The sequence below is a fragment of the Hevea brasiliensis genome, chromosome 5, assembly GCF_030052815.1.
Source record: "Hevea brasiliensis isolate MT/VB/25A 57/8 chromosome 5, ASM3005281v1, whole genome shotgun sequence".
NCBI lineage: Eukaryota > Viridiplantae > Streptophyta > Magnoliopsida > Malpighiales > Euphorbiaceae > Hevea > Hevea brasiliensis.
The window spans coordinates 114,474,349-114,498,589 of NC_079497.1; the positions used below are offsets into that span (position 1 = coordinate 114,474,349).

The 24,241-nt window shown below is 33.5% G+C and overlaps 1 protein-coding gene across 1 annotated transcript; it reads left to right on the top strand.

The window, feature by feature from the left end:
* The first annotated feature begins 22,462 nt into the window (after nt 1–22,462).
* Nucleotides 22,463–24,037, top strand: LOC110633974 (40S ribosomal protein S23). Its single transcript, XM_058147529.1, has 4 exons — nt 22,463–22,618; nt 23,277–23,432; nt 23,548–23,674; nt 23,756–24,037. Exons 1-4 carry the CDS (start codon nt 22,614–22,616, stop codon nt 23,894–23,896), a joined length of 429 nt encoding a protein of 142 aa, XP_058003512.1. The 5' UTR covers nt 22,463–22,613; the 3' UTR covers nt 23,897–24,037.
* The last annotated feature ends 204 nt before the right edge of the window (nt 24,038–24,241 follow it).

The window sequence follows — 24,241 nt, forward strand, 5'->3', positions numbered from 1 at the left end:
TAACCCAACTCTAAGGCCCATTTGGGCCCAATTTCAAGAAATCAACCGGACAGAGTTCGGCCATAAAATGGACCTTCTAACGGGGAGTTTTTGACTCACCCGACCTGTAAACACAATAAATAATCAATTGGGGAGCTCAGCTCACCCTCCACATACTCATATCATCATAAAATAAATGGGAGCTCAGCTCCCTCATCCAGCCCATCAAACATGCATAAAGTTATGCGTCTACAGGTCCAACATGATAATAATATTACAGACCCAATCAAATAAATATTTCTAACACATGCGGAAATTCTAGAAGTTTATAGAATTACACAAACATAAATAGATGACCTGCGAGGGAGAAAAGCAGGTTAACCTCAAAAATATCCTCTTGTGGCCTGGAAAAATATTGAACAGGAGTGAGCGTTCGACTCAGAGAGTAAAATATTAATTTTAACCATAATCTCTATAACTATCTAAAACTAATGCACCCTGTAGAGTAAAATACAACATCAGCAATAAATTCATATCATAACAACAGAAAGGTAATTTGGAGCACTCACACACTCAGTAATATCAATCATAATATATAAGAGCTGATCCCCTATACAGCTCTCTTAAATCCAACCTGTGCCAGCGAAGAACTCAAGTTGAACTTTTGCTTAATATACCAAATTGGGGTCCCAGCGAAGAACTCAAGCTGTGACTACCCCTGAAGGACCGGGTCCCAGCGAAGATCTCAAGCCGTGTCTACCCGTCCTATCCATAGTCCACACCAAATTACACGCACGCCAACGCACGTACACTGCTCCAAATTACCACAACAACATCCATGGCACTTTAACAGTTATGAATGCAACATAAATCGTGCCTAGAGTTTAACTACATAGATATATGCATATAAGTGATGCATGGGCATGTTTGAACATATAATAATATCGAAATTACAATTAAAATTAATATTTTACTCACAAACTTGACAGCAATCACTGTGGCGGCTAGGTGGAGGAAGAAGGCTGTCCCGGCTCACCTGACAATTACATTACAATTATTTAATACGATTGACTTAATACGAATCAAGAAAAGACCAAATACGTCATAAGTCGTACCGAAAATCCGGCAGAGTCTCCCCTATACCTAGGACCTACCCAACCTGCAAAAGGGCTCAAAACGCACTTCTATATTCACAATCCATGTATCCACAACTCAATCACATCACACAGCCCCTCCTGGGCCCATCCAAATAGTTATCAATCACAATATGTAAATTTACAGTTTAGTCCTTATATTTGTTCATTTTGTAAAAACTGCCCAAATAAGCTCTAAAAATTCTAAAACTTTTCCCCGCTGTCCTTAACAATATTACTAGGCTATTGCAAAAAGAATCATAATTTTCTAACCTACCACGAATATTTTACAGATTTTTAATCTCATTTAAGCACTAGAAAATTACGAAAAAGTAAGGTTCGGGTTTACCTATGCCGATTCCGACTTCGGAACACGCTCGGGACGTCTGACAATGGTGGGGTAGCCAAAATCTCGATTCAATCTGGAGACTTTTGATGGCAAGTGCATCTGTAGCGAAATTCACGAACCGGACAATGCCGAATTTCTGCGAATTGAAGATACCTACACGAAGCCCACAACACGGGGGTTAGTACATAAATTTTTCAGAATTTTCTAAGCTCATTTAATGCTCGGAAAAACACTGCGAAGTTCCGTGGGACCCACCGAAAAACGGTGTCCGAAAATTTTAAAATTTATATTGCCTTGAAGCTCTCGATGAGTGGAGCACTCTGGTACTCTCGGTTTTCTCGTGGGGTTCACGGTTTGCGAGAAATCTAGCCCAAAACTCAAAATGAGCTAAAATTTCCCGGGTAAAAATTGGACAAACCGCTCAATGGATTTTGGTGTTCTTGGTGTCTATGGAAAGCTCTCGATGAGTAGATGGATTTAGACATAAGACCCGATCCGATTGGTGGCCGGATTAGCCGAATTTCGGCCAGGAAGACGAAGCGGCGCGCTTGAGCGTCGCGTCACTTCGGGTTCCTTTTTCCGGCGTTCCGGGCGGCGACCGACTAGCTGGGGCAGCTGGGGACGGGCGTCGGCGGGCTGGGGTGGCAGGGGAGGCGGCGGCGATGCAAGGGGAGGAGGGAGGAGAGAGAAAACGGGAGAGAATGAGAGGAAGGTCGGGACGCGCGGAAGAAAAAAGAGAAGAAGAAGAAGGGGCCGGTCCGGTTTGATTCGAAATACAAAATTTTGAATTTTTACTCTGCCTTGGGACCGAAAACGAGGTCCAAAAATTTCGAAAAAATTCCAGAAAACTCAGAAAAATTCGTAGACTCCAAATATGTTTTTAGTTTTGCCACGTGGTCTTTAAATTAATTTTTAAAAATCATTAAAGTTTTAAATTTCCGGGAAATCAAACCCGATTTCGAAAATCCGAAAAATTTCAAATAATTTCCTAAAATTTAAATAAAAATAAAACATTAATATTTGCCCAAAAATAATATATTTAAAAATTAGGGGTATTACATTCTTCTCCCCTTACAGAAAATTCGTCCTCGAATTTTACACAAGGCAGAATAAAGTACCTGATTACACATTGAACAGATAAGGGTACTTGCTACGCATGTCCCGTTCTGACTCCTAGGTGCACTCTTCCACTGACTGGCTCCTCCACAAAACCTTAACCATGGGGATCTGTTTTGATCTTAGCTGTCTCACTTGGTAGTCTACTATGGCTACAGGTTGCTCCTCAAACGTCAAGTTTTTTTTTAGTTCTATTACGTCCGGCTGTAGTACATGAGAAGGATCAGGAATGTATTTCCTGAGCATGGAGATGTGAAACACAGGATGAACATGAGAAAGGTTGGATGGTAGCTCCAACCGGTAGGCAACTGCTCCAACTCTATCAGTAACCTCAAAAGGTCCAATATACCGAGGTGCCAACTTGCCCTTCTTTCCAAATCTCATGACTCCCTTCATCGGAGAAACCTTCAGGAATACATAGTCGCCTACTGCAAACTCTACATCCCTCCTTCTGGGGCCTGCATAACTTTTCTGCCTACTGAAAGCTGTTTTCAATCGTTCCCTGATTAAAGGAACTATCTCTGAAGTGTACTGCACTAGGTCTACATCATGCACCTTCGCTTCTCCCATTTCCGTCCAACACAGAGGAGACCTACACTTTCTTCCATATAGTGCCTCATAGGGTGCCATCCCTATGCTGGAATGGTAACTGTTGTTGTAGGCAAACTCCACCAAAGCTAGCTGATCATCCCATTGACCTCCAAAATCCAAAACACTCATGCAAAGCATGTTTTCCAGTGTTTGGATTGTCCTTTCAGACTGTCCGTCTGTCTGAGGGTGGAAAGCAGTACTAAAGTTTAACTGTGTACCAAATGCCTCCTGCAACTTCCTCCAAAATCGAGAAGTGAACTGGGGCCCTCGGTCAGATATTATGGAAGCAGGAACTCCATGCAATCTGACTATTTCTCGAATGTAAAGCCGGGCGTACTGTGCCATAGAATATGTAGTTTTCACAGGCAAGAAGTGAGCTGATTTGGTTAGGCGGTCTACAATTACCCATATCGAATTATATCCTCGCGTGTTACGAGGCAACCTAGTCACAAAATCCATAGTAATCATTTTCCACTTCCATTCTGGGATAGGGAGCTCTTGCAACTTCCCTGACGGTCTCTGGTGTTCAAACTTCACCTTCTGACAAGTCAAGCACTTGGACACAAAGTCTGCTATGTCTCTCTTCATGCCATCCCACCAGTAACTATCTTTCACATCATGGTACATCTTGGTGGAGCCTGGGTGGATATTGTACACTGTATAGTGTGCCTCTTGCATGATTTCATTTCTGTGGTTGTCTACATCGGGCACACATATTCTAGAACCTTGCATAAGGGCGCCATCATTGGCAAATCCAAACTCTCCATCTTCTCCTTGCTGTACTCTTTCTATAATCTTCATCAATTATTGGTCTCTGTGCTGGGAAACTCTAACTCTGTCTCGCAAGTCTGGCCTCACTGAAAAATGAGCCAATAACATCCCCTCATCTGAAAGATCTAAGATTAAACCTTGATCCATCAACTCATGCACTTCTCGAATCAACGGTCTCTTCTCTGCTGAAATGTGCGCCAAACTGCCAGAAGATTTTCTGCTCAAAGCATCTGCTACTACATTGGCCTTCCCAGGGTGCTACTAGATGGTGCAATCATAGTCCTTTAGAAGTTGCATCCATCTCCTCTGTCTCAAGTTTAAATCCCTCTGTTGGAAGATGTACTTCAAATTCTTGTGGTCGGTGTATATCTCGCACACTTCACCATACAGGTAGTGTCTCCAGATTTTTAGTGCAAAGATTACAGCCGCCATTTCCAAATAATGGGTGGGGTAGTTTTGCTCATGCCTCTTCAGCTGCCTTGAAGCATAAGCTACTACCTTTTCATTCTGCATCAAAACACACCCTAAGCCAACTCTGGAGATGTCACAATACACGGTGTATCCTTCACCACTCATAGGTAGTGTCAACACAGGGGCAGTGGTTAGACACTCCTTAAGCTTCTGGAAACTCTCCTCACAGTCATCTGTTCAAATGAATGGAATATTCTTCAGAGTCAACTTAGTTAGGGGAGCCACTATCCTAGAAAAATCCTGCACAAAATGCCTATAGTAGCCAGCTAGACCCAGAAAACTTCGCACCTCAGTGACTGTTGTAGGCCTAAGCCAATCAGTTACAGCTTCAATTTTTTTGGGATCCACTTGAATACCTTCACTAGAAACCACGTGTCCCAATAATGAGATGCTTTTTAGCCAAAATTCACATTTTGAAAATTTGGCATTGTGACACCCCGTACCCGACTACAGTGTAGCCGAGCAAGTTATGCCACTCAGTGTGCCGGAGCACTCTATTTTATCTTAATTCATTTTTATCGTAGTTTTGAATATAACTTGTGAAATATAATTCATTTATTGAAATTGTAATTTATTTGAGGTTCCGAAAATTTTAAAGAAAATCCGGCGGAGTACCGGCTAAAAATGGAGAAAACAGTTCTTCGGAACCTGTGAAAAACACTTCTAATAATCATATTCATCTATTCACAAACTCCAATATCAAAATCTCAATATTTTTCAACCATTCGTTTCTCAATCATTCATCACATTTGATAGTCATGTGATCCACAGATCAATATTCACTTTTCCATTTACAAACACAATTTTGCATTATTTACATGAAAATCAAAATACATTACATAAGTTTCATTTACACAAAGGAAAATAAAAATCAATTACAAAATACCAAAATGAAGCCTAGTGTCCTACCAATGCAATCAGACGGTGAGGTGACACGGACACTATGCAGAATCAGAACCGCCTTACCGAATCGTGGTCTACTGGGCCCTCTGTTCAAATCTTCGCACTCACGCTGCAAAGCGACGCTAAGCATAAAGCTTAGTGGTGCCAATAATACAAGAAAATATAATATGCAAATAAAAATAATAATTTCCTTGCTATTGTGTTCATAAGAAATGAGTAATTACTAACTTATTGTTTAGTCGAGGGCTAATCATGTTTTATGATATTAACTTCTTCATGCATTTCGTTAATTATTTTCTTCATGATCTTGAGCTTCCTTGTATTTTTGTAATCATTCCTGATACTTAATTTTCGTATTTTCTTTAATAATCAGTTCACAGTTATACTTTTCCATTCATTTGGTTGCCCAAGTAACCTATACTGGATGACTGGACTGGATAACGGGTCGTTGGCACTGGGCACCACGGTGCCTCGGGCCGTCATACCATGGGACGCAGAACGTCAACCACGTATGCAGTCAATATAGCTAAAAGCTATGATATCACATAATCGGGCATAAAAGCCATGAATACGGGCATAAAAGCCATGGATACGGGCATAAAGCCATGAATACAGGCACAAAGCCTTTCCTTTCGCAGTACTGCTAAAACAATACCCTATTGCCATGCCAAACTATCCAAACCAATCTAGTTAGGTATACTAGGGCATTTGATACTTTTAAATTTTTCAAATTTTGAATTTCAAGTTTTGGTGTCACTATTCACCTCATTGATCAACAAAAATGTTGACTTTTGGATAGAAAATAGGTGTATTGGTTTTAACACCCAAACATACCACATTTTGTATTTAAAACTTGTTGGAATTGATTACTATTACCATTTCTAAGTTTAAACCAAGGAAAGCAGAATTTTCAGTTTGTGAAGCTTAATTTTACTGTTCCATTAAGCACTGTTGCAGTGGGAATTTGAAGAAATGACAAACATGAAAGTTGTTCCTTATTTTGTCTAGTTGAATTTCCTTTTTTGAATCACTCCATTTGGAGTTTTGTAACTCCAGATATGGTCCAAAAACCACAGCTGGCCGGATTTCCATTCTGCAGAAATTACCATATCTACAGTAACATGAACAGTGACTGCCACTGCCATTTGGGTTAGGTTCTGGTCATAATTTGGGGTAGGTTTCTTCATGAAAGTTGTTTGTCTATGTCTTAACTTGTTGCTGTAAAAATTTTAGGTCAATTGACCTTATCTACATTGAGTTATGGCCAAATGAACAGTTACTGTTCATTTGGTCATTTCTGCAGGTACTGTTGTAGGGTATCCGGATTGGGGCCAACTTTTGGTCCACTTGATTTGGACTTTTGGGCATGGTTTCTTCAGCAAAAATGTGCCATTATAAGCCTAGTTTCATTTTCAATTGGCCAAACACCAATTGGACCAACACAGCCAAAGATATGGCAGTCCAAGTGGACTGAAATTTCAGTCACCCTGCTGCTGTCTTTAGGCAGCCTACACATTCACTTTGCCATGCATTAACTCACTTCAAATTATGATTAACTTGCCTTAAATGGTCACTAATTGACCACTAGAATGTCCATTAATCAATTCAAATGCCAAGTCCAATTTTCACCCTTAAAACCCTAATTCCCATTATGAATTTTCACAACTTACCTTAATTAACTACTAGTTCATTATCCTTATATTTATACACTTTAAACATGGTTTCTAGTTCACTCCAAGTCCATCACAAACAATCAATCCTATTCCTTCCTTAGGGCAGCCGAAATCCATGGCATACATACCCATAAGTTTCATTCATTTAATCCACAATTTCATACTCATTTTTAAGTCCTTAACATGGAACAAGAGATATACATGCATAATTAAGCACTAACCTCTTTGCTCAACTTATTGAGCTTGTGAAAACTCTAGAATTTCTCCTCTTTGTGGCTGCCTAGAGTTGCCTTGTGATGTGGGGACAAGTTTTAGTGAAGGTGACTTAGGGTTTAGTAGTGGAATTTCATGGGAAATGGAAGAAATTAAAGGAAACTTTCATGGAGGGTTATGGAAAGGGAGGTCACGTTTTGGCTGAAGAAGAAGAAGAAGATGACCAGAATTTTGGTCTCCTTTGGTCTCTTTTATTAGTTAATTAAAGGGTTGTTTAATTGTGATTGGAGGAAGCTTTTTAAATGACATCACAATATGTCATATTTGGCATTTTATTGCATTTTCTTTTCTTTTCTTTTCTACTAACTTTCAATTAATTTTTCATCAATATTAATTCATATTTTATGTCATAATAATTATTTACTCAACTGGACAAGTCGGCCAAAAATCGTCTCTGAAGGCGAAATGACCAAAATGCCCTCCGTTTGGCTTAACGGGTCAAAATTGTCTGTACCGATTGTAAAATTTTTCTAAATATTTTCTTGGCATTCTAATGCCATAGGAACCTCAATGACCCTTCTCTGGAGTCCCAAAAATTATTTTATGAATTTTTTCCTAGGTCTAGGGCTCCTCGTTGCGAGAACCGCAACTTCCCTCTGGGTTACCCATCGCTTGGGCACCGGCTCATTTGACTTGGTTGTATTTTATTTCTAAAATTTTTCCTAAATTTTTCTTATTAATATTTGAGTTAATTTTGGTTCTTGACTTTAGTTTAAATATTTTTTCGGACGTTCTAGCTGTCCGGACCGACACCGGTCACCGGAACAGTAGAATGTACGGAGTTGCTACCGTGAGGGTGTTACAGGCATATAGCTGGTGCTCCCTCAAAGTCTGCAACACCATTCTCAAGTGCCACACGTGTTCCTCCTCGGTCTGAGAGTATACCAAAATGTCATCTATGAATACGATGACAAAACGATCCAAAAATGGCTTGAACACTCGGTTCATCAAGTCCATGAAGGCTGCTGGTGCATTAGTGAGTCCAAAAGACATCACCAAGAACTCATAATGACCATATCTTGTCCTGAATGCTGTTTTGGACACGTCATCATTCCTGATTCTCAACTGATGGTAGCCTGATCGCAGGTTTATTTTGGAAAAGAATCTAGCCCCTTGGAGCTGATCAAACAGATCATCGATCCGAGGAAGTGGATACTTGTTCTTCACAGTCACCTTGTTCAGCTGTCTATAGTCAATAAACAACCTTAATGACCCATCCTTCTTTCTCACAAATAGAACAGAGCACCCCAGGGTGAAGTGCTTGGACATATAAAACCCTTGTCCAGAAGCTCCTGTAGTTGCTCCTTTAGCTCTTTCAATTCTGCTGGCGCCATCCTATAAGGCGGCATTAATATGGGGTTTGTACCTGGCACAACATCAATGCAAAACTCTATTTCCCTTCCTGGTGGCAAACCTGGAAGCTCCTCAGGGAAGATATCCATGAATTCTCTGACAACAGGAACATTTTCCATGCTGACACCTTCTACAGAGGTATCTCTCACCAATGCCAAATACCCTTGACATCCACGCCTCAATATTTTTCTAGCACTAATTGCTGACACCAAGTTATATGGAGCCACGCTCCTGTCACCGTCAAAGCTAAACTCCCCCGCACCAGGTATGTGGAAATATACATTTTTGTTCCTGCAGTCTAAAGTGGCATAATGAGTTGCCAACCTATCCATCCCTAAGATTATATTAAAATCCATTACTGGTAAAGGAACCAAGTCTGCTGGGAGAATCTTTCCATCCACTACTACTGGGCTACCCAGAAAAACCATATCTACATCTATGTTGTCACTAAGTAGGGTAGCTACAGACAAAGGACATTCTAAAGTTACAGGGTTTCTACCCAATCTCATGGCAAACACAGGGGAGAAAAATGAGTGCGTAGCACCCGGATCTATTAAAACACGAGCCTCATAGGAACAGACCAGAAGAATACCTGCCACAACTGCATTGGAAGCCTGAGCATCCTGGTGGGTCAGGGTGAAAACCCGAGCTTGACCCTTACTCTGAGTGGCAGAACCCTGATACTGACTTCTACCTGTTAATCTGCCTCCAAATCCACATCCCCCTTATCCTCGGCCTTGTTGGCCACTGAACTGACTGCCTGCCTTGCTGGAAGCACCAGGATAAAAATGACGAGGAACATTTGCAACAGAATCCTATGACCCCATCTGTGACTCACTGAACACGGGGCATTCCCTAACAAAGTGACCTGGTTGGCCACACCTGAAGCATACTCCTAAACCCATCATACAAGGCCCTGAATGTCCTCTTCTACACTGTGCACATGGTGCCAAGGAGGATCCTGAACTAGACCCAGAACTGCTGTACCCTGAACTGTGACCACTGCTGGATCCGTATCCTGGTCTGAACCCTCGAGGTTTGTGTCTAAAACCACTCTTCTTGTTCCTACTTCTTCCTCTGTAATTACTCTGGCCACCACTATCCGGAGTACCTATGTGGGGAACACCTGAAGAACCCTTTGCTCTGTTTTTCTTTGCTCATCCGCTGTCATCCACAGCATAGCTAATCTCTATCTGTCTGGCTCCATCAACTACCACATCAAAAGACTGATCAGACATCATGGCCAGGTTTGCATACCTCCTGTCAAGCCCCTTTAAGAACCTCTTCACCTTCATAGTTTCTGTAGCTACGGCTGTAGGGGCATACCTGCTCAATTCCAGAAATTCTGTAGCATATTCATCTACAGACCTGCCATTCTATCGTAGGGCCTCAAAGGCCCACTACTTTTGATCTCTGAAACTTTCTGGTACAAACTGGTTGATGAACAGTTCCACAAACTGAGTCCACGACAAACCCTCCATTCGAGGTAATATGTAGTCATTCATCCATTGTCTTGGCATAGGCCCCATGACATGCTGCACACACTCAATAAGTCTTCTATCAGTCAACTGCAATTCTGTTCCTGCCTGTCTGCAGGAATCCAAAAATCGATATGCATCGTTTGACACATCATAAGTACTAGGCACCAACTTCTTGAAATTGATTATCTGTCTGTACGGTTCTCCTCTTGGTGCGGTGGACTGCTGCTGCTGTGGAGGGTGGACCATATACTGCGCCATCATGTCAATGGTTCTCTGCAACCCAGCTAGAGTACCTGCCATGGGGTCCATGGGAACCTGTGCCATAAAAGACTGATCCTGAACTGTTGGCAGCTGCTCTTCTACTTGAGCAGCTCTAGGCCTCCTACCCCGCCTCCTTGGGGCAGGTGCCTCATCTTGTGCTGACACATCGTCAGGCACATCTGGTTCTTGTGCAGTGGCAGCTCTCTTGCTTCTACGCATTTTCCTGAAATTCAGTAGTATTAGCCCACAATATTCAAAACAATATGTTACACAGCTCTATAGACTCATATTTATACATAATAATGTGAAGCAGAAACTAGAAGCAAAGATGGCAATGCAAGATGAATATGGACCCTATTTTCCGCATGTGACTCCTAGTATACTCTTCCCAACACTTTAGACAAATAATTCCTAAGAATCTGGAGCCTAAGCTCTGATACCACATTTGTCACGACCCAACCTATGGGCCGGACCGGCACTAAGACCTGGGCCAGCCTAATGCCCCTGAGGCCGTAGTAAGCCTAACTATTCACTAACCCAACTCTAAGGCCCATTTGGGCCCAATTTCAAGAAATCAACCGGACAGAGTTCGGCCATAAAATGGACCTTCCAACGGGGAGTTTTTGACTCACCCAACCTGTAAACACAATAAATAATTAATTGGGGAGCTCAGCTCACCCTCCACATACTCATATCATCATAAAATAAATGGGAGCTCAGCTCCCTTATCCAGCCCATCAAACATGCATAAAGTTATAGGTCTACAGGTCCAACGTGATAATAATATTATAGACCCAATCAAATAAATATTTCTAACACATGCGGAAATTCTAGAAGTTTATAGAATTACACAAACATAAATAGATGACCTGCGAGGGAGAAAAGCAAGTTAACCTCAAAAATATCCTCCTGTGGCCTAGAAAAATATTGAACAGGAGTGAGCGTTCGACTTAAAGAGTAAAATATCAATTTTAATCATAATCTCTATAACTATCTAAAACTAATGCACCCTGTAGAGTAAAATGCAATATCAGCAATAAATTCACATCATAACAGCAAAAAGGTAATTTAGAGCACTCACACACCCAGTAATATTAATCATAATATATGGGAGCTGATCCCCTATACAGCTCTCTTAAATCCAACCTGTGCCAGCGAAGAACTCAAACCGGACTTTCGCTTAATATACCAAATCGGGGTCCCAGCGAAGAACTCAAGCCGTGACTACCCCCGAAGGACCGGGTCCCAGCGAAGATCTCAAGCCGTGTCTACCCGTCCTATCCATAGTCCACACCACATCACACGCACGCCAACGCACGCACACTGCTCCAAATTACCACAACAACATCCATGGCACTTTAACAGTTATGAATGTAACATAAATCGTGCCTAGAGTTTAACTACATAGATATATGCATATAAGTGATGCATGGGTATGCTTGAACATATAATAATATCGAAATTACAATTAAAATTAATATTTTACTCACAAACTTGACAGCAATCACTGTGGCGGCTGGGCGGAGGAAGAAGGCTGTCCCGGCTCACCTGACAATTACATTATAATTATTTAATACAATTGACTCAATACAAATCAAGAAAAGACCAAATACGTCCTAAGTCGTGCCGAAAATCCGGCAGAGTCTCCCCTATACCTAGGACCTACCCAACCTGTAAAAGGGCTCAAAATGCACTTCTATATTCACAATCCATGTATCCACAACTCAATCACATCACACAGCCCCTCCTGGACCCATCCAAATAGTTATCAATCATAATATGTAAATTTACAGTTTAGTCCTTATATTTGATCATTTTGCAAAAACTGCCCAAATAAGCTCTAAAAATTCTAAAACTTTGTCCCGCGGTCCTTAACAATATTACTAGGCTATTGCAAAAAGAATCATAATTTTCTGAGCTACCACAAATATTTTACGGATTTTTAATCTCATTTAAGCACTAGAAAATTATGAAAAAGTAAGGTTCAAGTTTACTTATGCCGATTCCGACTTCGGGGACGCGCTCGGGACATTTGACAATGGTGGGGTAGCCAAAATCTCAATTCAATCTGGAGACTTTCGGTAACCGGTCTGTCTGGCCGGAAATTCACAGACCCGGACAACTGTCGAATTTCCGCAAATTGAAGATACCTACACGAAGCCCACAACACGGGGGTTAGTACATAAATTTTTCAGAATTTTCTAAGCTCATTTAATACTCAAAAAACACTGCGAAGTTCCATGGGATCCACCGAAAAATAGTGTCGAAAAATTTTAAAATTTATATTGCCGCGAAGCTCTCGGGCAAAAATTGGACAAACCGCTCGATGGATTTCGGTGTTCTTAGTGTCTGTGGAAAGCTTTCGACGAGTAGATGGATTTAGACATAAGATCCGGTTCGATTGGTGGCCGGATTAGCGGTTGATGGAAGGCGAAGACGGCGCGCGCTTGCCGCGTCTCTTTGGCCCTTTTTTGGCGTTCGGGCGGCACCACGAGTCAAGGCGGTGAGGATGGCGCGGCGGTGGGGTGGGGAGACGGCGGCGCGGTAAGGGGAGGAGGGAGGAGAGAGAAAACGGGAGAGAAAGAGAGGAAGGTCGGGACGCGTGGAAGAAAAAAGAGAAGAAGAAGAAGAAGGGGCCGATCCGGTTCGATACGAAATACAAAATTTTGAATTTTTACTTTGCCTTGGGATCGAAAACGAGATCCAAAAATTTCGAAAAATTTTCAGAAAATTCAGAAAAATTCGTAGACTCCAAATATATTTTTTGTTTTGCCACGTGGTCTTTAAATTAATTTTAAAAATCATCAAAGTTTTATATTTCCGGGAAATTAAACACGATTTCGAAAATCTGAAAAATTTCAAATAATTTCCTAAAATTTAAATAAAATTAAAATATCAATATTTGCCCAAAAATAATATATTTAAAAATTAGGGGTGTTACAAAAATAATATATAGAAGATGAGTTACTCCACAAATATCTTACTAAAAATAAATCCAAATTTCATATTAAACAAATAAGAAACAAAAAGCCAACAAAGTTGGAGTGAAGATATGAACTCATTTTACTCCCTTAATCTTTCAATTGCATTAAAGTACAAAATTAAATTATTTTCATTTAACTTGATTAATATCACATCTCTAAAAATGATTTTTTTTTAAAATAAAATTCATGGATTATAAAATTTTTTATTTTTAATATATTTAAGTGTTTATTAAAACATAATTTTATTTAATAATTTCATTTCCAATTAAAAAGTTATATTTATAAATTTTATATATAAAAGCATGTTAATTTCCATATTTTCATATAGTAGTATTTATTTTATGTGCATTGTACTTAATCGATATTTGTTATATGTATTTGTGATTTAATTTTTTTATATAATTTTTTTTTAAAAAAATTATATTTATTAATTAATAAACTTTAAAATTAATTGAAATTTTCTATAAAAACATTAAAATTAAAAAAAAAAAGAATTCTATTCAAGTATAAATAATTTTGCTATGTGACATCCTAATTTTGCTAATAAAAATAAATCAAAGGCAATCCAAGAAATGACCTCAACAAAAAAACAAAAGTAAAAATTAAAAGCTTTTCTTCTCACATTAGAATTCTTATTCAAATATAAATAATTAGTTTACTATTTTTAAACATAATTTTATTAAAAAAATAAATAGTTATATTGTTCATTAAATAGTGCATTTGCAAATTGTAATATATGAATACATAAAGTATTTAAGTAAATTAAGATACTTTTAATAGGATTTCTATGTTTAATTCATGACAAAAATTATATTTCTTAATAAAATAGAATTTGAATTTAAGTACTAAAACAATCTAATCAATCAAATTAAAAATTAATTCTTATAATTTTTTAGTCAATTAAAATAAAGCGAATTTATAAATTGAAAGCATTAGTTTATAATTTTAAGAGTACAAAATAAATAAACATCATAATACTAATTTTTGAGTTAATAATATATAAAAATTATAAACAGTTAAATTAATTCCAATAAGTTTAAATTTATAAGTCTCATTTAAATACTACTAAATCTATTGTTAAGCTTTATCCTAATGCAATAAAAATTTTAGAATTAATAATTTTTTATTTAAAATATATTAATTTTCAAATTAAATAATGAATGTAATATATTTGGTATGTAAAATAAATTTAGAACTAAAAATAATTTTGTTAAATTAACTTAAAATAATTTATATAAAAAAAATATTAGTCTTACTGTTGTATTTTTTTACATATTTATTTTTTAATTTTAAAATTAATAATTTTTTTTTTAATTCTTATTACTATACCATTTAGTTTAGAAAATGACATTAAATGATTCAAATTAGATGAAAATACAAATATATAGATATATGAAGATAGTTTAGAGTATTATATTTCTTTTTATTATATATTTTGAGAAAATTGTACGTATTATATATTGTAGAGGTCTAATTAAATTAAAAATTTTATATATAAATATAAATTTTTGTGATATTTGAATTAATGTTAGAATTTTATTAGTATTATAATAGGATTATTAAAAGACAATAAATAACTAATATATTTTTTGAAGAGAAAAAAAAAATAGTAACCGTGTGATTGGCTAGATTTGTATAAGTTAAGAATACTTGTAAATTAAAATACATTAATTAAAAAAAAATTGTTATAGAAGTTTTAAAATTAAAATTTTAATTTTATAAGTAAAACTCAATACTAAGTATGAATAGGGATGTTAAAGTTAAACTAAATAAGGATATATAAATAATTAGGCTTATTATAAACAATTGTAATTAAAAATTTTATGATATAAAAATTTAATAAATAATTAATTAGTAGTAATATTATAATTATTAAAGGTATTATAGATCAAATAATTATTAATTATTGCAAACAAATTAATTTAAAAAATATATATATATATTTAAGCTTATAAATTTAAAATAAAATTTTAATACAAAAAGATTTTTTTTTGCTTTTTTAATGATTTCATTAACTTAATTATTTTTAAAATTTTTTAATATCGTTTTTTTTTTCAATTCTTTTTTTATTTTTGATACCATAAAAAATAAAAAGAGAGTCATACCTATATTAAAATTATTTTTAGTTTTCAATATTTAATTAAATTTAATTTTTTATTAGCATAATTAATCTTAAATAGCATAACCAATTAAATTTAGTTATTTATGTTACTATGATATTTTATGTGAACACAATGTTCTCACTTCAGATATTGATATATTATATAGATTATAGATTAATTAATTACTTATTATAAAATTTTATATTTAATTGAAGTTAATATAAACAGATTAATAATTTTAAATTTATATGACCTCTAAAATTAAAAATTTTAAATTTATATAAATATTAAAATTAATTTAAATAATAAAATATAATTTTAATTAATTTAAAAATAAATGGTATTTTTTACAAAACCAATATTTCTCTACACACATTTATAGATAATATAGATTATATGAAAACATAAGTAAACTCAATAATTTAAATTTTAAACTTTAATTGACAAATTTTTTATATTTTTGTGTTTTTATTTGAATCTATTAAATTCTACGCCTTTAATATGTGTAAGAATTGCACTATATCAAAATTATGAAAACAACATTTCTTAAAATTTTCTCAAATGACACAGATAGATACTACTCTTATCGTAGTAAAATAATAATTTTAAAACACTATTAAGCACATAAAAAAGAAAGAAGATTTTGTTTAAATTATAAAATAAAATTAAAAAATTTAGTGATAAAATTAATTAAAATCGTTAAAATTAAAAATCTAAATTTATTCAATTAAATAAATTGATCGAAATCACCAAAATTAAAATTATTGAAATAAGTTGCAATTAAATCATTAATTTTCTGTGAGAAATGTCAAGTAAAGATAATTTCTTACAACAATGATTTTTTTTTATTATTTTTCATTTATAATAAAAAATTTTAATTAAAACTTGTTTAATGAATTTCAATAATTTTTGTAAATATTGCTAGGAGTTGGTGTTAGAATAATTATTGTTATTAAAACTTTATATTGTAATATTAAAAAAAATTATAATATAATTTTTGAAATTTGTCAAAATGATAATCTAAATTTTTCTTATTTGAATTACAAAAATATTTTAAATTTTATTTTTTTATTAGCTCGATTAATAATATATAAATTTTGACAATATAAAATTAAAAATTTTTAGATATAAATTATTTTTAACCCATCATTTACAGGTTTTACTTTTTAGCCAAAATGAGTAATTATTTAATAAAAATTATAAAAATTAAAATAGAATTTATGAGCTATATAACATTACTTTAATTAATCAAAATATACAATTAAAAAATCAAAAAATTTATTTACATAAAAATTGATTGGTGATATATTAAAATAATTTATTGAGATTTATTAAATATAAGTAACATACTAACTTATTTTCACCCTCTTTAACTTTTTGATAAAATTTTTATTATATTAAATTATTTTATCATCAATATTTACATGATTTTTTTAATTATTTTATTATTTTTTATAATATAAATTTACAAAAAGTAATAATTATGAACCATCAAATCACAAAATTTACATTGTAAATATTTAACTAACTTATCATATATACATGATGTATTCATTTTATTTATCTATATATTAGAAGAAGCCTATTAATTTATTAAATAAATTAGTTAATAAGATATTGGAGAAAATTAATTATTATCTATAATATTTGTAATATATATAAAAGTGAGAAAGAGAATAATAGAATTGTAAAAAATACTGTTAATTTTTAAAATTACTTATAATTATATTTTTTATTATTTAAAAATATTTCTTAAGTAAAATAAGAATTAAAAATTATTAGTTACAAAATTCTTATTGAATCAATCTCTAAATCAATTATTATAACTTTTATTAAAAATAATTTAAAAAAAAGTAAAGTAGAAGGAAGACTACCTAAACCATTTAGATATTTCAAGAGGCTAATTGCTCGAGTATTTTTTCCTCATTTTGTTATCATTTGCATAATTATTCTTGAATAATTTTTTAAATTTATTTATATAATTTTTGTCACACCTTACCCATCTGTAAGGCATAACATGATCCCGTAGAGTACCTAATGAACTACCGAACTTCACCTACCGATAACTCACTAAGTACCCTACAAGGGATTTTAAAACAATTTTCTTATTTTTGGTAAGTGGTGAACATTTTCTAATAGGTATTTAAAATATTTAATTGAAATTAAAACTAGTTAAAATTTTTGGTCCATTTTATTTTTTCACAAATTTTATAAAAATTTTGACAGAGTTCCATTTATATTTTGAGAAAACAGTTCTTCAAAAACCTGTGAAAAACACTTCCAATAAATTGTCCACAACTCCCAACCTTCAAATAATTTCAAGTCAACTCAATTCAATCCACTTCAAAATAATTCCACAATCCGATTAAGGTTTATCATCTCAAAATAATTCATAACTTCATTCACAGTGCATAAAGTGTGAAATTCACAAATACAAACCTTAATTTATAAAAAGAAGTTTCAAAAATAATATTATTATAATTTATTATACAACTGCTCAACTTTACATTGATACATAAAACATAGCAATATTTACATCAAAATAACTACAAAGGTATAAAATAATACCCGTACAAAAATATCAAGGTTGTCTTCAATATCAGTAACAGCTCACTCTGCTGCCTTCTCCTTGCTCTTATCTGCGACAGCAAAACAAGCTATTGCTGAGTATAAAAATACTCAGTGGTGCACAATAAAAATTTAAAATATAATACATAAATCATTCATTGACAAAACACAATTTAAATATTTCTCAATCACATTTCATAAATTATCAAAACTCATAATAACACAATTTGATCAAATAATTTAGTAAACAAAGTGTTGCCAAATCATACACAACTTAAGCAATGACACAAAATTTTCGATCAATGTCGTGTTGTACACCACGACAAAGCAATCTACAACCCCACTAATCGAAATCAATGAGGGAGATGGCTAGCTAGCTAATGAGTACTCATCCGATCTACAACCTCAACTGGTAAACTAGAGAGGGAGGAAAGATAACCGATCTCACCCCATAAATGGAGGAGGAATAATAAGATACTGTCATGCTAAGTGTGAATCAAAAATCAATTTTAAACATTTTATTCAAATAATTTGTGAGAAATCTAATAAATTTACAAAGTCATAATTTCATTCACAAGATGGCAACACAATTCATAATTAACTTCAATTTTCATAAATCACACTAAATCAATTTTTTTCAATGACAAAAGGCTTAAATAAGGTTTATTGTGCACAAACCTGACGTAAGTCGCCTGTAGGCCTTGACTCAGTCTCTCAGACTTTTCAAGTCTTTTTCAGCTGAAACACACAGTTTCACAGTGTTTCAGTACTATAACTTAGCATAAATCCAAAAATAAATTTAACTTCACTTTTACCTAGCTCTAATGTGCTAAACTCGACTTTCTTGAAATTTTTGTGTTTCGAGTTACTATTCACTATACTATTCAAGTCAAATTATTGACTTTCTAAGGCTTAATAGGTATGGGAATTCCAACTTCACCCACATACCACATTTTGGTCACCAAACTTGTTAGTTTTGGTCATTTTCTCAAAACTTAGGTCTTTTAGGCAAAATTGCCAAATTTTCAGTTTTGGTGTCTAAGGTTGCACTGTTCCATTGGTCACTTTTCTATTGGAATTTGGCAAAACTTCCTTCATAGAAAATGTTCCATATTGTCTTAAGTTTATTCTCCTTTTTGAATCACTCCAATTAGAGTTTTGTAACTCAAGTTATATCCAAATTACGATTACTGTTCATGCTACAGATTTTAGTTCTGGCAGATTTTTTTATCTAATTTCGTTCAGCAATTTGATTACGATAAGTCCATAATTTGATATAATTTTCTTCATATGAAATGCTCTAATATGCCTTAGGTTTCCATCAGTTCAAGAATCACCTAAATCAGAGTTTTTTAGAGAGAGTTATAGCCATTGAAACTTTACTGTTCATATGGTAAATCTGCAGTTCTGTAGATTCAGTGATTCAACTTTTCTCAGTAATTTGATTAGGTTAATGGCATAATTTGGGTTTGTGTTTTTCATGAAAGTTTTAGGTCTATATCTCATCTAACCACTGGTAAAATTTTAGGTCATTTTGACCTACCTAGCTCGAGTTTTGACCAAATGAACAAACACTATTCATTTGGTCAGTTTGTACAGGGCAGCGTGCAGATTTTCAATTTTGGTCAATCATTAGGTTTTGGTCACTTTTTGGGCATGCTTCCTAAATGAAAATTGTGTCATTTAGTGCCTATTTTCATTCTCAATTGGTCTTATACCAATTGGACTTGTAAAATTTCATTTTTGATCCCTCAAAGTTGACTTGGTCATGCAGCAGCAGCATGACCACACTCCCTCCGAATTTGACTTTAATTCCAACACTTCTAACACACTTAATTAGGTCACAAATGACCATTTCTCACTTCACATTAGGTCAAAGACACCATTTACAAGTTTCTCACATTTTTGATCTCTAAACCCTAACGTCCAAAACCCTAAGTTTGTCCAATCTTCACAATTCATGTAATCTAAATATACAATTCACATATATAACATCTATTCACCAAGATTTCATGTTTAACCTAACTAAATACCATCAAAACCTTAGGGTTTCATGGCTACCACATTCTCTCTTCCCTTATTTAAGCAAGGTTTCCTTTATTTCTAATGCAATTTCATCACACATAAACTTAAATTCATGAATTCAATAAGAATCTAAACTTGAAATTGCACTTACCTCAATTTGTAGATTTTCTAATTCTTCAATTCTCCAAGTTTTCTTTTCCTTCTTGCTTCCAAAGTGTTTATCTAGGTCTAGGGGTAAGATTTACTTAAAGGAGTTACAGAGTTTATAAAATAAAATCAAGCTTTGAAAGCTTGAGATAGGTGTTAATGGTGGAAAGGAAATCAGAGAATTGAGAGAGAAAGGGGTGACGGAAAAATGGAAGAAGAAGAAGTAAAAAATATATATATATATTTTTGGATATTTATCTCTTAATTGACTTAGTCAAATTATCTAGTAAATAAAAATTATTTATGACTTCATATGTGATGTCACCATGATGATGTCGCTAACTTTTTAACTTTTCTTTTTCTTTTTCTTTTTTTTTTCTATTTATTTTTCTATTAGTTCTTTAATTTAATTCCCAACTCTAAAATTTTCTTTTCTCCAATTTTACTTGACAGTTAGGTCAGGCGTCAGCTCTCGGGGTCAATTGACCAAATTGTCCATCGCCGGTTCATCGATTTGCAAATAATTGATATTTCTTGGCTCACGACCTAATTATTTGGTAGCTTAACGGTTCTTTTTCGTAATTTTCTTTTTTTCACTGTGTTCGTAATGGTCCTAAGGACCGCAGCGTCATATTTTACGGTTCGAAATTTGAGTTTAAAATGGCTTCGCAGTCATTCCCGAGACGGTCACTCATCGTAGTGACTCTCAGCTCGTTTAACTTCTTATGTTTTGTTTTTCTCATTTATACTTAACTAATTGGCAATTACTAATTATTTGTATTTATGGCTTCTCTAGTTATCTTAAGTGTGGTTCTAATCCCCTTAATTGTCTGGTCTGACTACGGTCACCGGAATAGTGAAATATACCAGGCTATACAAATGAGGGTGTTACAATTTTATTCATTTGATAGATATTTAATTGAAATCGCAAATACTGATTTCGGTAAAATTTTATATTCTCTAAATTTCATTAAAAATGTAAAAATAGTTTGAGATAAATATTTTGCATGATTAATATGCGATCATTCTTAAAACCATTTAATTGGTGGGTATATGGATAAATTTATTTATATAAAGTGCATTTTTATTATCTTTAATTTGTAATTATTTTTTATAACTTTTATTAAAAATAATTTTAAAAAAAGTAAAGTAGAAAGAAGACTACCTAAACCATTCAGATATTTCAAGAGGCCAATTGCTCTATTATTTATTTCCTCATTTTGTTATCATTTGGATAATTATTCTTGAATAATTTTCTAAATTTATTTATATAATTTTATTCATTTGATAGATATTTAATTGGAATCGCAAATGTAAAATTTTATATTCTCTATTTTTCATTAAAAATGTAAAATAGTTTGAGATAAATATTTTGCATGATTAATATGCAATTTTTCTTAAAACCATTTAATTGGTGGGTATATTGATAAATCTATTTATAGAAAATGCATTTTTATTATCTTTAATTTGTAATTATTTTTAAATTTTGTAAATTTTTATCTAAAGTATAAGTATATTAAATTTATTTAATTTTATGACAATTATAAAACTATTACCATTAAATTTAATAATATTTAATCTATATTAAAAAAAAATTATATTAAAATTCATTAAAAACTTAATTTTTTTAAAACCTAATGATGAAAATTTTAAATTTATTCACCTTAAAATTGATAATTTAGGGATACTCAATATAAAATTAATGTGTAATAATTTTTTTTGTTTATTAAAATACCATAAAATAAAAATAAATAAGAAAAATAGATTTTTTTTTATAAAAAACTAAAAATTATTAATACATGTATGAATAATAAATATCATAATTTATATAATATTATAATTAAAATAATATATTTTATATAATGTAATGTAAAATGTTAAATTTAATAATAAAAATTTAATAATAATTTTTAGTTTTACCCTTTTTAATAAGATTTTTCTTATGAAAGATATGTGAATTAATTTGATTTTTATTAAATTTTTAAACTTATTTAGTTTTTCATTAATAATCTAATTATATTTTATAAAATATAAATAATAAATTCATAATATTAGTTTATAGACTTCTTATTAGATTAGTATTCCTAATAATCTAATATTATTATACAAACTTCCTATTAAATTAATACTTTTAAGTTTTATTCAATTAAAATTTTACATTAATTAATTAATATTTTTGTAGTAATTAAATAAAATAATTATATTAAATATGTGAAGGTATTTTTGTTCATTTGAGCCAAGAGAGACCCAGCGGCGGAAGCCCAAATCTTTCTCGCCCAAACCCACTTAATATCTATATCGATATATATAGAGAGAGAGAGAGAGCTTCCACGCCACTTTCAGGGTTAGGGTTTTACCAAGCCGCTGCGCCTGTTTTTCTCTTGATCCTTAGCCCCGAAAACCCTCGTCACCGTAGAAGAAACTTGTCTAACCATGGGGTACGATCCCTCTCTTTGATTTCACTCACATTTTTAGATTCCTATTGCTATAATGATATAGTTGTATAGATCCTTGTATGTTGCAGGTTAGTTAGTTATGATCCTAGGACTGATTTGCTTAAAATAATTAGGTTTCTATGTATTGATTTAAAATTTCAGTGCTTATGGTGACGAATTAATTCATGGGAATAAAGCTACGTAGTAATTAATATTATGCCACCAAATGCCTATTATAAGCAATGACCGATTAGTTTAGTTTAATGGATCTATCTTTTATTATGAGAAGTAGTATTAGTACTTTGAACTGGATTACTATTTAAAGTATGTGGACAACAGTTAGAGAACAATTTTGAATCTTTTCATTGAATTAGAGTTTTCAATGATTTGTGTTGCTAGACTTCTTGTGAGGGTTTAACATGAACCCTCCCAGAAGGGCAAGTGGTATTTTGTACTGGAAAGCAACGGATTTCTTATGTGCGTTATTCAATTGATTCCTGTTGCATGTAGCAATCTTGTAGCATGTCTTTCATTGTTGATTTGAAAAGTTTTCCCTGCTTGTTTGTGGAATTTCAGTGATGTGGATTGCATTTCTCTGTGTGTTCTAATATAGTTTTAGCTTCCAATTGTCGATTTACTCATTTCCACAATTGTATCACAGGAAGACACGTGGTATGGGAGCTGCCCGCAAACTGAAGTCCCACAGAAGAAGGCAAAGGTGGGCTGACAAGGCATACAAGAAGTCCCACCTTGGCAATGAATGGAAGAAGCCATTTGCTGGGTCTTCCCATGCCAAAGGCATTGTTCTTGAGAAGATGTAAGACTTCACTAGTCCTTTGGTTGGTTTTATTCTGCTTTGGTCTTCCTTGTTTAGAACATTCCTTGTTTAGAGCATTATATTCAAAATTGCGCAAATGGATGTCTAATTGCAGAGGTATTGAGGCCAAGCAGCCAAACTCTGCTATCAGAAAATGTGCTAGAGTTCAACTGATTAAAAATGGGAAGAAGATCGCTGCTTTTGTTCCAAACGATGGTTGCTTAAACTATATTGAGGAGAATGTGAGTATCCTTTGTATTAAAGCAGTTCCAATTTCATGTTTTCCCTGTATTCTCCTAACATTCTATAATTTGTGTTTGAAGGATGAGGTTTTGATTGCTGGATTTGGACGTAAGGGTCATGCCGTTGGAGATATTCCTGGAGTTAGATTCAAGGTTGTGAAGGTCTCTGGTGTCTCCCTTTTGGCACTATTCAAGGAGAAGAAGGAAAAGCCAAGATCATAAGTTTGCAATGGAGTGTTAATTAGTGAATTTTCTTTTTTTTAAGTATTGGAGTGGTTCTTTTGTTTTTCAGTGGTTCTGTTGAACAATTTTTAATCTTTCTAGTTATTGAATTGAATATTTATGGTTTCAGTTTTTGCCCAATACTATATTTCGCCTGTAGTTTTGTGTATAGTTTTAAACTGCCTTTTAATTACCCATCTTGACATTAAATTGCACGATTTAGCTGTTAGCATAGTGATGAACCCATGTGAACCCAAAATGAAAATCTGTATAGATGATATTAGCCCCAGAAATGCTATTTCACTTCAACTAAAACTTGAATATCTTTGTTGAGATCAGTACGAG